Source organism: Onychomys torridus, chromosome 8 (assembly GCF_903995425.1).
Source record: "Onychomys torridus chromosome 8, mOncTor1.1, whole genome shotgun sequence".
NCBI classification, from domain to species: domain Eukaryota; kingdom Metazoa; phylum Chordata; class Mammalia; order Rodentia; family Cricetidae; genus Onychomys; species Onychomys torridus.
In genome coordinates, this window is record NC_050450.1 from 86,230,168 (window position 1) to 86,246,352 (window position 16,185).

The following is a 16,185-nucleotide window of genomic DNA, read 5'->3' on the forward strand; positions in this document are numbered from 1 at the left end:
GTTGAATCTTAGACCTGACTATGGCGAGGGCAAGTAAGCGGAAGGACAAGCAAACTGACTGGACTGACAGAGGCCCAGGTGGTGTCTCCTTCAGAAAGGTAACAGCTAGGCAGCCACCTCTGCTCACATCCTTCACAGGGACTCTAAAGCCCACAGATGACTAATTCAGACATCATCTGCAATTTCTACAGCATAAATAGATATCACCCACCTGTAATTCCACTAGTCGGCCCCGAGTCACAAGGATTTCATTTTGGGACTCTCCTGGGATACATGACAAGAAACTGCCTTTCAAAGTTTGTGTATGTGTATGTTGGGGGGTGGTGAGGATGTCAAGTGGGATTTATGATTTCTTAGGCTCCAAGGGTTTTTTCATAGTAATGTTTTCTTAAAAAATGAGACAGAGTTTCTCTGTGTAGACCTGGCTGGCTTCAAACTCAGAGATCCACCTGTCTCTGCTGAAATTAAAGGCATGCACCACCATGCCCAGCTTTTTTTTTTTTTTAAATGATGTTGTTTATTGAACCAAGTGCATTGCATTTCATGTGTTAGGCAAGTGCTCTGCCTCCTCAGACTATTTTTGGTCTGAAACAGGGTGTCATGTAGCCCAAGTTCACTTCAAATTTGTCACGTGGCCAAGGATGACCTGATCCTTCTGCCTCCATTTGAACCTGGTTGTTTTTATTTTTAATATTTATTTATTTAGAGCTGAGGATCAAACCCAGGGCCTTGCGCTTGCTAAGCAAGCACTCTACCACTGAGCTAAATCCCCAACCCTGTTTTTATTTTTTAAAAAGATTTATTTATTATGTATACAGTGTTCTGCCTACATGCCATAAGGGGGCACCAGATCTCATTACAGATGGTTGTGAGCCACCATGTGGTTGCTGGGAATTGAACTCAGGACCTCTGGAAGAGCAGCCAGTGCTCTTAACCTCTGAGCCATCTCTCTAGCCTTTTGAAAATATTAATGTTCGCCTTCTGTGTGTGAGTTCTTGCATGTTGTGTATCACATACCTGTTATCAGCAGAGGCCATGGGGGGCATCTGGGCTGCTGGAGGCGGCTGTAGCTGAAGCTACAGGTGGTTGCAAGCCACTTGATGTGGGTGCTGGAAACCAAACTGTGGTGGTTTGAAAGAAAATGGCCCCCAAATTGAGTGGCACTATTAGTAGGTGTGGTCTTGCTGGAGGAAGTGTGTCACCACAGGGGGTGGGCTTTGAGGTCTCTTTTGTTCAAGCTTCCCTCAGTGTGAGTCAATTTCCTGTTGTCTGCAAGATGTAGGAATCTCAGCTCCTGTACCATGTCTCCCTGCACACCACCATGCTCATCATCATGATGATAATGAACTGAACTTCTGAAAATGTACAAGAGCCACCCCAATTAAATGTTTCCTTTATATGAGTTTCTGTGGTCATGGTGTCTCTTCACAGCAGTAGTAAACCCTAAGACACAAACCCAGGTCCTCAGCAAGAGCAACAAGTGCTCTTAACCATGGAGTCAGCTCCCAGCCCCCTTGGTTTTTAAATCAGGCTCACTAGACAGCTCAAGCTAGCCTTGGGGGTCCACACTGCTTCCCCCTTTCAAGTGCTGGGGATTACAGGAGTGCATCACTGTACCAAGCAATGAGCAAATTTTCCTCTTGCTCATCTCTACCAAAGGGACACAAGGACCTGCTATATTTACCTTTGTGTATCCCTTGGGTATTTAAAAAAAAAAATTATTTGCTTTGGTGTTTTGCCTACATATATGTCTGTGTGACAGTGTCAGATCTTGGAGTTACAGTTGGTAACAGCCATATGAGTGCAGGGAATGGAAGAGCAGTCAGTGCTTTTTTTGTTTTTGTTTTTTGAAGACAGGGTTTCTCTGTATAGTTTTGGTGCCTGTCCTGAATCTCACTCTGTAGCCCAGGCTGGCCTCCAGCTCACAGAGATCCGCCTGACTCTGCCTCCCGAGTGCTGGGATTAAAGGCGTGTGACACCACCGCCTGGCTTCAGGTTTCAGAGATTTATTAAGGCCCAGGCATGGCGGCACATACCTTCAATCTTGGAACTCAGGGAGCAGAGGTAGGCAGATCTCTTGAATTTGAAGGCAGCCTAGCCTGCATATTAAGTTCCAGGCCAGTCAATGCTAGACAGCAAGACTGTGTCAAAGAGGGTGGGGTGGGTGGAAGGGGCTGGAAAGACAGTTCCAAGGTCAGGAACACCTGTTGCACTTGAGGCTTCTAGCACCCACATCTGGCTCATAACAACCCAGAAAGGACATGCACACAGTGCCTGTGCAAGGCAACAGATCCCCCGGAACCGGAGTTACTAGGCAGTTGTGAGCTGCCATGTGGGTGCTGGGAATGATCCCTGGTCCTTGGCAAGGGCAGCCAGTGCTCTGAGCTGCCGAGCCCTTGGGTGGACCTAGTTAAGGCAGCTCTTATTTATGCCCTCCATGTTTCTTAGAGTTTCACAGAGCTGGGGCATTAAGCAATGGTTGTTAGAAGAGCACCAACTAAGGCTATGAAGCGAATGATGAGATTTCAATAAAGATGGTGAGGAGTATTTAAAAAGAAATGATGCCACCCCAAAAGTGCCTTCATTCAGCCCCAAGAGCCTTTGCAGTTCTAGGGGCCACACTAGGAATCCCAGCTCAGAGTCAGACTGTTCCCACAGGAAAATGAAAAGTCTTCACAGCTTATTTCCTTTAATTACATCATAAAACAAAATTAGAACATACAGGAAACAATAATAGTTACATAACAATTTATATATTTATATATATATATATATAAAAACATTTCTTTAGTCCAAAGATTTTAAAGCAAAAAGAATTGTCTACTGCCTCCTTGGATTTGATTTATTTAAAACAGTCCTCCCCACCCCCACATCCTTGGGTGCTGGAAGTATTGTACATACAGTCACTTAGCTAATGGAACCTCTAAGTCCCCACTGGGGACTGTGAGGGGCCTGGGGAGTGGCTGAGTTTTGGCGCAAGCCTGGTGAGAAACGAGCAAGCAGCAGCTCCCATACAACAAAGTCCAGGTCAGGCTCAGCAGCTGGGGCATGGGGTTCACAACGATGTGACTGCCCAGCTACCCCTCAGGGAGTCGGTGGGAGCAGGGGTGCAGGGGTGAAGAGGACAGATTACCTCAGACAGCACCAGGTACCCATCTATCTCTGTCCCTGAGCAGTCTGACAGGAAGGGGCAGTCAGTCCTCACAGAGCTCTGCACAGGCCACTGACCTCTCAGGGGCACTGCAAGGTGGGTAAGGTGGGCAGAATCACCAGCCTGGGAGGAAAAAGGAGGCAGCCAGAGTGGGCAAACAGGGGTGGGGGAGAAAGGCAGGCTGAAGCCTTTTCCAGACACCCACTGATATAGTGATCACTGATCCTAGGGGTCAGTTCTGCGGTCACATCATGGGGAGGAAGAGCTGGCATAAAGCTTCTGGGACATGTGTCAATAGCATCTAGAAGTCAGTGCATTATGTTTGGGTGTGGGAAGGAGGGGTGTCAAATGTCAGGCTCCCCTTTTCCTAGAAAGTAACAGTCATCCGAAATGAAGAAATGACCCTTTGTGTACAGGGGACAAACCTTCTGTGTAACCCGGGGAGCACAGCACAGGTCCACTTACTCAACTCCTGTTGCAGTACTTGGGAGTCACGTGTCTCTCAGGAGAGCAATAAACTAATGGGCCAGACCACTCAGTCAATTTCAAGTAGATTTTCTAAGACTTTAGAAGTCCTCATTCTTCAGTGACACTAAAAATGAGTGGATGAGTGTTTTCAGGGGCTGAGAAATGTTAGGCTGAGGGGAGACAGACATAAGCAGCAACCCAGGGCAGATCTGAGTTAACACAGGTAGTTAGTGGAGCAGAGAGACAGTACTTCACACATCTTAGATTTCCCGGTTCTGGGGGTTTGGTAGGAGACACCCCTCTCCCATCACCTCCTCCTAGGGTGAAGACTGTTATTCACTGTCCCACACTCCTGTCCTGGCACCAAAGCCGCACCCAGAAGCAGCAGGAAAGCCCTTCTTGCCACCGAAGGGGCATGGAGTTGATGAGGTGAAGACACACAGTGACTGTCACATGGGAAGCAGCAGTCCTGAGCTCAGGACAGTCGCTCTTCCTGAGGCAAAGCATCCCAGTTCTAGAATGATTCTCCCTGAGCCCTGCCTACCATTTTAGACTGCCAACTCAAGAGAAGATGCTGGAAAACACACCAGAAAGGGGTCACCAGTCTCTGCTTGCTCCTGGTTCTAGGCACCACTCTGGCTAGAACACCCACACTCATGTGCAAACTCAACTCCACAAAGGGCAGAGATCGAGGATTTGCAGATGAATGTTCTCCAACATTCCCTCATGTGATCTGTAGAACAAAAGCTTTTCCTCCTGAATATTACACATAACTTTCTTCAAACCCCAAGATTCGCTCAGACTAAAGTGAGAGGCTAATGAACTGACTTTCCTAAGCGCCTACGGGATCAAAGCCTCCAGAGATGCAGGAGTCAAAATGGACAACACAGGCAGACTTGGCTTGAACAGGAAGCTGCTTCAGAAGCCCTTCATATAAAAACTCACCTGCCTCCTGGGGTAGTTTTGGGCAGGTTTAAAAAAAAAAAAAAAAAAAAAAAAAAGATAGTGTATACTCTCTGCTGGAGAATGAAGATGTAAAGTTGGGACATTTGGATATAGCATTTACAGCCAAATTTTGTTCTCAAGCCAGCAGGGCTAATCACACCCTATTGATACATGGCTTTCTGCATCTTCCAATGCAGATCTAAGATAAAAAATAAAGGTGATGAAGTGAGATTCTTACTTCCCTCATCCTTCTGATTTAGAATTTTTTATCCTCAGGTCATTTAAGGGTTTCTGCTTCAAGACCTCCAACCAAACATCCTCTAGCTCTTCTTAGACAAGGCTGGGTTCATCCCTGGCCTCTCAGCAGGACCCACAGGACAGAAACCCATCTGTACAACACAGCCAAGGTTCAACAGGGCTCTTTCCTTGTCCACCCGCTCACTAACAACAATTAGATGAGCTACCTGCCTTTCAGAGAAGTCAGTCTTATTTTTTAAGCATTTTATTTATTGCCAGGTGGTGGCGGCAGCAGTGCACACATTTAATTTCAGCACCCAGGAGGCAGAGTCAGGCAGATAAATCTCTGAGTTCGAGGCCAGCTTGGTCTACAGAATGAGTTTCAGTACAGTCAGGACTACACAGAGAAACTGTGTCTCAAAAAGCAAACAAACAAAAAAGCATTTGATTTATTATTACAGCATGTGTCCACATGTGTCCACATGTGCGTGCATTCCATGGCATCTATCCTGGAGTCAGAGGACAACCTTCAGCAGCCAGTTCTGTCAGAACTCAAGTGCCAGGCATGTCCAGGACACACACTGACCTGCTGAGCCATCTCAACTAAGATCAATCATGAAGTCTCCACACTGTCACTTAAGGGGCTGGCCATAGAGACAGACAGGAAAGTCACTCACCTCTTCCCAGTGACAACCCTCACACTTCCTAACCATATCAGGTCAAGGCATGCTCCAAACAGTTTACCAGATAACTGAAAACACCGAATGGAATTCAGTGCCTCACAGCCATAAACAGTCCAGACTGGACTTGAGTGGCCCACAGCATTCATTCATAATGAATGAATTACAACAAACTTTAGAATGCCCCAAACAGAACATGGTAAGTTATTCACCAAGCTTCCCTTGAAAATGATTAAAATACCGTTCTTGACTTACACCTGCTAAATTAACCTAGTAGACATAGAAATCTGACCAGAAACTACAAAAACTGAGGGATCCTTTTACATCCAGAAGGTCAGAGCAGGAAAAATAAAATGTTTTAAAAACATTAAGCACACTGTGCTTTCACATACCAAATGCTAGCGGAAGTTAGGTGCCTTTACTCTTTCAAAGCCATCTATCTGTGACCTCGAATTTAACTCGAACCCAAACATCAGGACCACCCAACTGAGACATGACTTGAGCCACTTGCACTGACAGCCTGCCCTGAACAGGGCAAGGGGGACACATCCCGCAATAAAGAGAGGTTCAGACAGAGACCCAAGGCAGGTGCTGGAAGAACTGGTAAAGACGGGTGACCGCCTCAATGGGCCGATAGCGGCAGCAGGGACTGGGGGCCGAAAACGGCAGTAAAGATCATCTGTGTAGTCAAGAACGTTCTCCAGACAGCTCCTCCTGGCCACTCTGAGGCTTTTGGCAACATCTTTGAGGGTGCCTTATTCTTTTTACTTGGTATGTTGAAAAAGAATGTCACTATGCAGCTGAGGCTGACCTCAAACTCTGAGATCATGGGTGCCATCTTCATTAGGCCCATGTAATTCTAGATCTTCTGCTATTCACTTTTTTTTTTTTTTTTTCATCATAAAAGGCGTATTCTGGAGTGGGTGTAAAAGTAGACAAATGGACCCACAGGCTTCTTCCCCTTTCAGAGGCAGTCTCAAGCTATGTATCCCAACCTGGCCTGGCTCTTGCAGGAATCCTACTTCTGCTTCTTTTGTGCTGGGATTACACACTCCCCCTCACCTGGCTCCCCGAGCGTTTATTTCTTCCTAACTATGTTTTCATTGTGTGAGTGCAGGCACATGCCTGCCAGCTTGTGTGGAGGTCAAAGGACAACTTCCTGGAGTCATTCTCTCCTTCCACACCTTCTTAAGGCAAGGTCTCTCTCGTTTCTGCCAGAGCGATGTGCTCCATGATGGCTGGCCCTCAAGCCTCTGGCCTATTCTCCTGTCTCCACCTCCCTTCTAGTTACAGGAGCGCTGGAATCATGGATGCACATTACATCCAGCTCTTTTATGTGGGTTCTGAGGTCAAACCCCATTATTAGGATTGCATGGCAAGTGCCTTTCCCTTCCGAGTCATCTTGGCAACTCCCAACAGTCTTTTCCAAAGGGGAATTTCTTATGTTAAGTTTTACTAGGGGCCGGAACTACAGCTCAGTGGTAGAGAACATGCGTGCAAGGGCCCCGGGTTCCATCCATGGCCCCCAAAACAACCCCAAACCCAAGCAACCAAACCAAAACCCTACTGAATTCTTAGAAGTATTCTGCACATGTAGACAGGAAGCATTTATATTCAAATGTCAGGGCTCTTTCCACCTGACTGAAACTTACCACGGAGTCTTGGTGTAATACGCTGGTGTAGGATTCAAATCAACGTTTAAAAAAACATTTATTTTCCTCCAAGCATGATGGGCCTGATGTTACTTGAGAAAGGAACACGTCTCCTGCCTGACCATATGCAGCCAGGGCTGTACAGCCATAGGCCTTCTCCTTTGATGTTCTTGGCCCAGAAAGGTTGGAATTTGCCTTAACAGCAAAGGTCACCAAGACAAATCCAATGAACCTGCATGTGGCAATACACTGAGAAGAAAAACAGCGTTTTTAAGACCTCTGACATACTGGTGAATAGCAGACTCGTTCAACCTCTCATGGAAAGAAGAGGTGCTTGAATGGCTTCGACTGCAATTCAAATGTATGTCTACTGACCGTTAGTGTTCAGGGTTCACTGTCAACTCGTTAGGCACTTAGGGGACAAAATCAAACAACACAGTTTAGAGCTAAGAGCTTTGTTTGAGAGACTTAGGGATCTAAATCTAAATACATTTGGAAGTGTGTATACATCTATGTACATACTGAGTCAGACTTTAAAAGTATAATGAGTTTGATATGGTGGCTTGCACCTATAATCTTAGTATTTGGGAGGCTGAGGCAGGAAGATAACCACAAATTCCAGGCCAGCCAGGGTTAGAGAGCATGACGTCATCCCTGGTGGTGGAGGTGTGCACAAATGTTCCTGCCGGGTAAAACAGTGTGAACCACTGCAGCCCCATTCTCAGGATGCTGGATGAGAGGAGGGGAACTGGAGCCCAGGTGCCAAGACCAGTTGGTATCAGAGGAAAAAAGAAATTTCTTGCAAGGTAATTTGAACATAAAGGTGAGAAGGAATAAAAACAAAAACAAAAACAAAAAAACAAAAACAAAAAACCCCACAAGTAATTTAGCTTTCAAAAGAGCATTTTAAATACATTTAATATGATAAATAAATCTGGTAGTATAGAATTCTAGGGCCTTTCCATCTGACTGTTTTCTACATTAATGGAGAAACAAATCAGACTTTATTCTTATATATTCTGGTAGAACCAGTACCTATAGCTTCAAAACAACCCTTTTAACATCTTGGGATCATATTGGCTTGCACATCCACGTCCTAAAAATAAAAAGCCTTTCCCCCAACACCCTATTAAACATCACACAAGGCCTCTAACACTGGAGTTTAGGAATAACTCATTGAACTTCTCTCATTTTCTGTGAGTCTTTTTTTGAAGAGGCTTCTTCTTGACTCTGAGCCATAGGTACTAAACCCCTTTTCTCAGCTTAGGGGCCAGGTCCCAGGCTTGGTAGACACTGATCCCTTACTCCCTCTCAAGGCTCTCTGGCTGCCCCAATGCCCCTGCCTGGCTGCCTTCATATTCCACTCAGAGGAAGTAAGTCTGCAGCGAACAAGAGAGAATGGGCTGCTACGCTCGGGTCTTCTGAGGTGTCATCATTAGATATCCCTGGTGGGATTAAGTGGGGGAGGGGCTCCAGAAACTAACTGTAGCCCCGCCCCGCTCCGCTGCAAAGCAAGTAACTCAAGTAACTCTGCAGACAGGCAGAGATCTCACCATGTTCCTGTCAACACAGGCCATTTGTGCTTCAGCTTGGGTAGTGGGGACACCCAGGCTTTGTCTGGGGACTTGCCATCCACTTCCTACTAATGATGCACTTCTCCTTTCCTAATAAGCTCACCAAGTTTAGAAGAGGGAAATGTGCAGGGGACATTGAGAACACTGTGCAAATGAGTGAACAGCAGAGGAGACAACAGAAACCAAAAGGCAAAGTTTCTTTTCATCAAAACTCTTTCCTATCCTAACTTTCCTGCTCCCGTTATGGTTTCCCTCCAGACTGGCAAAGATTCAGGCAGGGTCCCCTAATGGTAAAATTTAGATTAAAAAAATATTTATTGATGTTTCTTTTTAAAAATGTTTGGTAACCCCAACTAATCATCCCAAATGCAATCTGTAAACACAACAGCAAAGGAGTAACAATTGAATGTGAGCAGCAGACCATGACTGGAGCAGACTGAGCCCGAGTGCAGTAAGCAAAGAGAATGGGAGATGGGTGTACAGTGACAGGGACAGAGTGAGCAGCTAAGGAAAAGGATATTTGGACCCCAGCAATTTCAATATAGCTGCTAAGGAAACCTCTGGGCCAAATACTAAAACACCAGATGAGTGGACGAGCCTTCTTTGTGAGCATGCTCAGCATGTTGGCATGGAAACAGGGAAGCGCAGAAGTTTCATGGGCATCTCCCAATGGATGGCTACCATTCCTAGGATGCAAAGGATGTTCTTTCTGGTCCCTGGATTCATCATATATTGTTTTCCATGCTACTTTTCACCCTGGAAGATTGCAGTTACTGTTTCAAAATCCCCACAGGAACCCTTTAATAAAATAAACCACAGCAGTAGTAACACTGGGTTCTGCTGGGATGTCCCCTCCCTCTACCATGGCCTAAGATTTCTTCTGGACACGTCCAATAGGAATGGCTAAGTTTTACCAATCCACTTGTTGCAGCCAGTACGAACTTCAGTGCCATGGTCACGGACTGCAGCGGATGGGGTGAGGGCATGTGCCTGTGCACGTGTGGCTCTGGGGATCCGGACGCTGCCCTTGCTTTTGTAACCCTTGCCCAGAATCCTGGGTCCGCTTCCACTGGAGAGACTCCGTGGTAAGTCCAGAAGTGTCACTCAACACTCAGTTCACCGAGCTGACCACCTCCATCGTCATAGGATGATGCAGCACCTGCAGAAACGCTGTCTGCTGCCCCCTACTGACGGCGGTGGAGTGACAGGGGCGAAGTAGGCGTGGACTTTAATGTTGGGTAAGTGGGTCTGAAACAAGACAGAAACATTACTGAGAGAGCTTAGACAGAGGAGCAGTGTTGTTTCTCGGAAGCCAAGGGGCTGAAGGACAGAGAGCAGGACTGGCTAAGCACTACTTGGGATGTGAGGAGGCCTAGGCTCTACTCTGTTCTACAGAGGGAATGGGAACAAAAACGAAAATTCTCGTTTTTCATCTTGTCCCAAAGGGATTCACAGTTAGAATCCCATAGCTGGAAGAAGCCAGACAAATTTAAAATGATTACTTTTTGAATTAAAACATGTTTCTAAGCCAGGCAGTGGTGGCGCACACCTTTAATCCCAGCACTCGGGAGGCAGAGGCAGGAGGATCTCTGTGAGTTCGAAGCCAGCCTGGTCTACAGAGTGAGTTCCAGGAAAGGCGCAAAGCTACATAGAGAAACCCTGTCTCAAAAAACCAAAAAACACACCATGTTTCTAGTCTTTACTGTGTCTGAATACTTATTAGGTTTAAGGCAGTATGCTCCTTAATGAGAGGAAACAAAAAATGGGGAATCACATCTTTCGGGACCTTACCATCTCTAGACACACCCCTCAGCTCAGTAAACAGGAAAATTGCTACATAACTTGAAGAACAAATCAGTCTCCTGAAGAACCAGAGAGGGCGAGTCTCCTGGTGGTCAGGTACAGGCACCACAAAGTATGCTGTATCAGAGCCTCTAAGCCATGCTGGGGTGCATACCTGTAATCTTATCCCTTAAGGAGGAGGCAGGAAAACTATTAGTCCAAGGTCATCTTTTCTACTTCACATTGAATTTGCAGCCAGCCTGGGCTCCACGACACTGTCTCAAAACACCAGAAAACACTGCTCTAGCGCCCCTGCAGCTGTCTGCCTGTGGGTGCAAGGTTCCCACTATTCCAGGAGCCCTTTTCCGCTGTTGGGAGGAGCTGTGGTCACCACAGTGTTTTTCCTGAGGCAAGTGTGGAGATGGACCAATCTCCCATATCCATCTCCCTGTCTTGCTCCAGGCCACTTCTCCCTCTACAGGCTAGGCAAGCTCTACCCCTAAACTACATTCTCAGGGGCCTCAATAAACAGCCCACTGGACGCTGAGCTCACTTTACAGCCCAGCACAGCGCTGCAGTTAGGATCTCCTCTCAGCCCTGACTACCAGGCTGCACGCCATGCCCCACCAGATAGTTTCTTGGTCATTCCTCCCTTTCCTTTAGGACCAAATTCTAGCATGAGGTCTTTTTTGGTTGTTAGTTTTTCCTCCCTTGCTAAATAGCCAAGAAAATGAAAACACAGCAATCGTGAGAGTCTAAATCTGAAAGAGAGAAGAACGGGAGAGATGGGGAACGGAGGGCTGAGGAGCGGGCAGCTTTACCCTGAGTCTCTTGATTCCAGCCCTCGTGATCTGCTGGCAGTCATAGAGTTCTATCCGCTCAAGGCTGTGACAGCTCTTCAAGTGTTCCAGGGACGCATCGGTGATTAGTGGGCAGTTGTCCAGCTCAATCACCTCCAGCTGGTCATGGGCGCAGGCCCCATTCCCTAGGTGACGAATCCCATCATCTGTGATCAGCTCACAGTGTGAAAGACTCTGCAACCAGAGAGCAAAGATGGACAACAAGTATCTTCTGACGTTCCTCCTGCCACAGGCTTATGTCAAAGTCCAACACAGACCCTCTACTTGATCCTGGTGACTACAGCGCCACCTAGAGCCATGCATGCTGAAATAAGAATGCAAACCAAAACTGACGGTCTCTGCTTTCAGCATGTATGACTGACTTTTTCTTTTCCCCTTCAGTATAATTCTAAATTTATTGTGTGAATTCATGGAATGACTGTGAACTACTTCACAAAGTAGGACAGCGTTAAAAATCACCCACCCCTACCAGGTATGGTGGTACACCCCCTTTAATTCCAGAGAGGCAGGACTTGAACTCTGTGAGTTCAAGACTAGCTTGGTCTACATAGGAAGTTCCAGGACAGCCAGAGCTACATAGTGAGACCACAGTGCCTCAAAAAAAAAAAAAAAAAAAAAAGAAGTCCACTCTTTTCTTACCTTTCTTACCTGTAGGGCAAGACAGAGCTCAAGCTTTTCATACTCAGCATTTTAGGAAATTAGAACTAAATATGGAACATCTCATTCAGGGGCACAAATTAACAACTGGCTGACAATGACTTTTACAGTCACTAGGTGCTGGTATCATACCTAATCTGACCAATTTTCCCTAAACTCTAGTTCTAGGGAACTCAGAATGCTCAACCCAGTTCTGGATAGTACTGGCTCACCAAATACATGAAGTGTTCTTTCTACATTCTCTTTTGACCTTGTCCTGGAAAGCACTGGTTGGTTCTAGGTTTTTGTTATGCAAATGTGCATTACTATATAACCCAGGGAGGCCTTAAACTCTAGGTTATCCTCCTGCCTCAGCCTCCTGAGTGCTGGGATTATCGGCACACAGCATCAAACCTGGTTAGCAATGTAATTGACTAGATGTAATAACACATAAAACACTCTAAGGTGGGATTGTGGGATGGCTCAGGGGGTAGAAGAACTTGTCTCCAAGCCTCTTGACCTGACCTCCATCCCCAGAAGCCATGTAGAGGTGGCAGGAGGGAATTGACTCCAGAAAGTTTTTCTCTGACCTCCACACGTGCAACATGGCATACGTGCACACACACAATAAGAGATTAAAGAGAGCCTGAGTTCAGTTCCCAGCACCCACATGATGGCTTACAACCATTTGTAACCCCAGTTCCAGGTGATCCAGCAGGAACAAATGTAAGTAAGTGGTGTATGCAGGCAAAACACCCAGACATATAAATTAAAGTAAATAAATCTAATTTTTTAAAATAAATAAATTAATTAATAATTAAAAATACAAAACACTGAAAGTCATACTCACCAATACTTGAAGTCGAGGACAGTGTATAGAAAGCTGGATTAATGTGCTGTCTGTAATCTAAAAAAAACAAGTAAGTTTGTTGTAGGTAAAATTCTATCTCTCTCTCTCTCTCACACACACACACACACACACACATACACACACCACACCACACCACACACATCCCCCCCAAACTCCAAGGGCATTTGATGCTAGTTAGTATGGGGGTGGTCTCTTTAGGGTCTACCTCAGACATCCCCCCCCCCCCCCTTTTTTTTTTTTGGTTTTTCGAGACAGAGTTCCTCTGTGTAGTTTTGGTGCCTGTCCTGGATCTCGCTCTGTAGACCAGGCTGGCCTCGAACTCACAGATACCTAGCTCTGCCTCCCGAGTGCTGGGATTAAAGGTACATGCCATCACTGCCCAGCTTCAGAAATCTTTTTGCTTCTGAAAAAATGATTTCCCTAAGCTTTGCCTAAACTGCCAGGCCTCTAAGAACCTTTTCTGGGTTTTAAGCCTTCATTGTTTAAAACTGTTGAGGTTTTTTTTTTTAAATTGTGTTATATTTTAATTAAATTAGCCATCTGTCCATTTTCACTTAATATTTTAAACTAAATAAAAACTTTAGAACTTCTGTCTACCAGACCTTAATGCTGTCCTTTCTTTGGACCAGTAGAGGGAAAAACCTGACTATATGATCCATGAAAAACTAATGTCAAAACACCCTGAAAATTTTAGGTATCTGCCCTACCTCTACCTCCATTAGGCATACCACCGCATAGGACAATTGGAGGCACTTTTGGAACCGCATATTATTATAGGATTTATAATATTCTATCAGAGTGACCCTAGGACTAGAAGTCTGCCTCTGTTCCAGCTCCTCTCCAACCTTTACTTGTATTGCACACAGCTTGAGAGGCTCTGGGAACTCGTGAATGTGGAGGGCATTAGGGGTCAGAGGGCCACTCAGGCATGCACAAGAGGCCAATGGGTGGGGAGGCACTCATCTACTAATAAACAGAATCTGCTCAATGATTTTATAGCACAAACACCACTCCCTGTGGGTCTGGAAGATACCCCAGGAAGTGGAGAATCAGGGACATGGTCAAGTACTCCAGTGTCCTACGTAGGGGGAGAGGTTTAGGCATTCTGCAAGACCATACTGTTTCTACCACAATGCTCCAGTGAACAAAACAGGTGCTTACCTGAACACATTCTTCTAGGTCCATCTTTTCAAGCTCATGGCAGTTCTATGAAGTATAATGCCATAAAATTCAGTACAAACTTTTAAAACATTGGCAAATTATAAAAGCCAAAAAAACTAGGAGACTATTAAACATACTGATCAAATCTTGGTGTTTCAGGCCAGGTGGTGGTAGCTCATGTCTTTAATCTACTCAGGAGGCAGAGCCAGGCGGATCTCTGTGAGTTCGAGGACAGCCTGGTCTACTGAGGGAGATCCAGGACAGGCTCTAAAACTACACAGAGAAACCCTGTCTTGAAAAACCAAACACCTTGGTGTTTCAGAGCTGCTGTTAGTTTAGTGCCACGTTCTTTTATATTTTTACTCTGTGGCCCAGGATGTCCTCAAACCCATGATCCACCTGCCTCAGCTTCCCATGGGCTATGACTAATAATAAATGTATATCATCATCCCCGAATAAATCGTAAATTTAAGAAGACTGACCACAGTAAAATGTCTCAATTATTTCATACTGAAATACTGGACATTTTATAAGTCCAAAGGAATAATTTTACCAAAAATTAATACCAGGCTAACTAACGAGATTTATTTTTTTTTCAAGGCAAGGTTTCTCTGTGTAACAGCCCTGACTATTCTGGAACTCATTCTGTAGATCAGGCTGACCTCGAACTCACAAAGATCCACCTATGCATGCCTCTGCCTCCCGAGTGCTGGGATTAAAGGCTTTGCACCACCACACCTGGCCAAAGAGATCTTTTTTAAATTAAAAAAAAAAAAAAACTCAGCAAATTACATTCCCCTTATTCTTTAATATCGAGAGAAGTCAATACAAATTAAAATGTAGTTATTGAGCCATGCAGATCTGGGTTTAAGGCCAGCCTGATTTGCAGAGCGAGTTCCAGGATGGTCAGGGTGTTACACAGGGAAACCCTGTCTCAACAAAGAAACAAACAAACTAACCCAACAACAAAAAAGGAAATGCTGCTTATTCTACAGTGTTTTATATAAACCACTACAATTATAAAAATCCCCTGGAAGTACAGAAAAGTCTCTAGTGACTGGTATATTATTAACCAGGCTTCTATCTCCTTGAATGCTCTTCTCACTCAATCACATACCAAATCAGAGGTTGGTTGGTTTGTTTAGGTTGTTTTTGAGACAGGGTTTCTCTGTGTAGTTTTGGTGCCTGTTCTGGATCTCGCTCTGTAGACCAGGCTGGCCTCGAACTCACAGAGATCCGCCTGCCACTGCCTCCTGTGTGCTGGGACTAAAGGTGTGCACCACCACCGCCCAACAGCAAATCAGAGTTTTATAAAGTACCAGAAGCCTCGGCTTAGTTTAATTCACCATCTTAATAAAACTGCAGAGAACTCAAAGTGTCACCAAACAGCCCTCTCCAACATGTCTGCACCTGCAGAACCGGCTGCCTTTTCTGCAGCATCAGGTCTATAGCTCTCATAAGAAGGCTCAGACAGCCACAGAGGAGGTCCCCTGTCTCACACCTACTTCTGCAGCCATGCTAAGTTTCTCTTTTTGCTGCTTCCCTCTGAAATAACATTCTCCCCCACCCCTGAAAACCTATGGAAGCCAACTATAACGTGGATAAACACTTACCCTGGCCAGAGTAGTGAAGCCCACATCTGTTAACTGGGAACATCTGGCCACTTCTAGTATTCTATTAAAAGAACAAAGTGAAAAGAAAGTTAGGTCTTTGTTCATGAAACCTGGTTTTACTAAAACAGCAAGAATTTAAGAAAACAATCTTTTATTCTCTAACACTTATAATATAGAGTGACTTTAATAACTGAACAAGGTTGTACACAGATCTTGCTGTTTGTTCTCATGTAGTTATCATAAAGAGGTCTTGTCAATACCACATATCAGGGTGATGTAGTAATGAAATATAGAGGAATATAACTGAGGCTTGTAGTTAATGACAAATTAAAAGCCTTCTTGATGACATACTGCTTACCCAAAGAGGGTAGCCTGCTCCTAGAAAACAAAAGAAATGGAGATAAATACTCTGTTTCAGTTCATCTGTCACTGAAGTAAACTATTTTCTGTCTTTAATGTAGGTCTCTGCAGATTTCAACAGCTTTAAAAGCTTGATGAGAGGACAGGTATGAAGCCTAAGCTTGACACTAGCTGTCTCCTCCCGCAGGCCCCTAG

General features: G+C 45.2%; 1 protein-coding gene across 2 annotated transcripts in view; it reads right to left on the minus strand.

Annotated features, from left to right (window-relative positions):
• Positions 1-6,360: 6,360 nt before the first annotated feature.
• Fbxl20 (F-box and leucine rich repeat protein 20) overlaps positions 6,361-16,185 on the minus strand; it is a 65,193-nt gene continuing 55,368 nt past the window's right edge. For both annotated transcript variants that reach the window (XM_036196292.1, XM_036196291.1), the window contains exons 11-15: positions 15,631-15,691; positions 14,018-14,062; positions 12,836-12,892; positions 11,311-11,523; positions 6,361-9,955 (exon numbers count right to left, since the gene is read on the minus strand). In XM_036196292.1, coding sequence (XP_036052185.1) covers positions 9,848-9,955; positions 11,311-11,523; positions 12,836-12,892; positions 14,018-14,062; positions 15,631-15,691 — 484 coding nt within the window. In that variant the 3' untranslated portion in view covers positions 6,361-9,847. The remainder of the gene's footprint in view (positions 9,956-11,310; positions 11,524-12,835; positions 12,893-14,017; positions 14,063-15,630; positions 15,692-16,185) is intronic.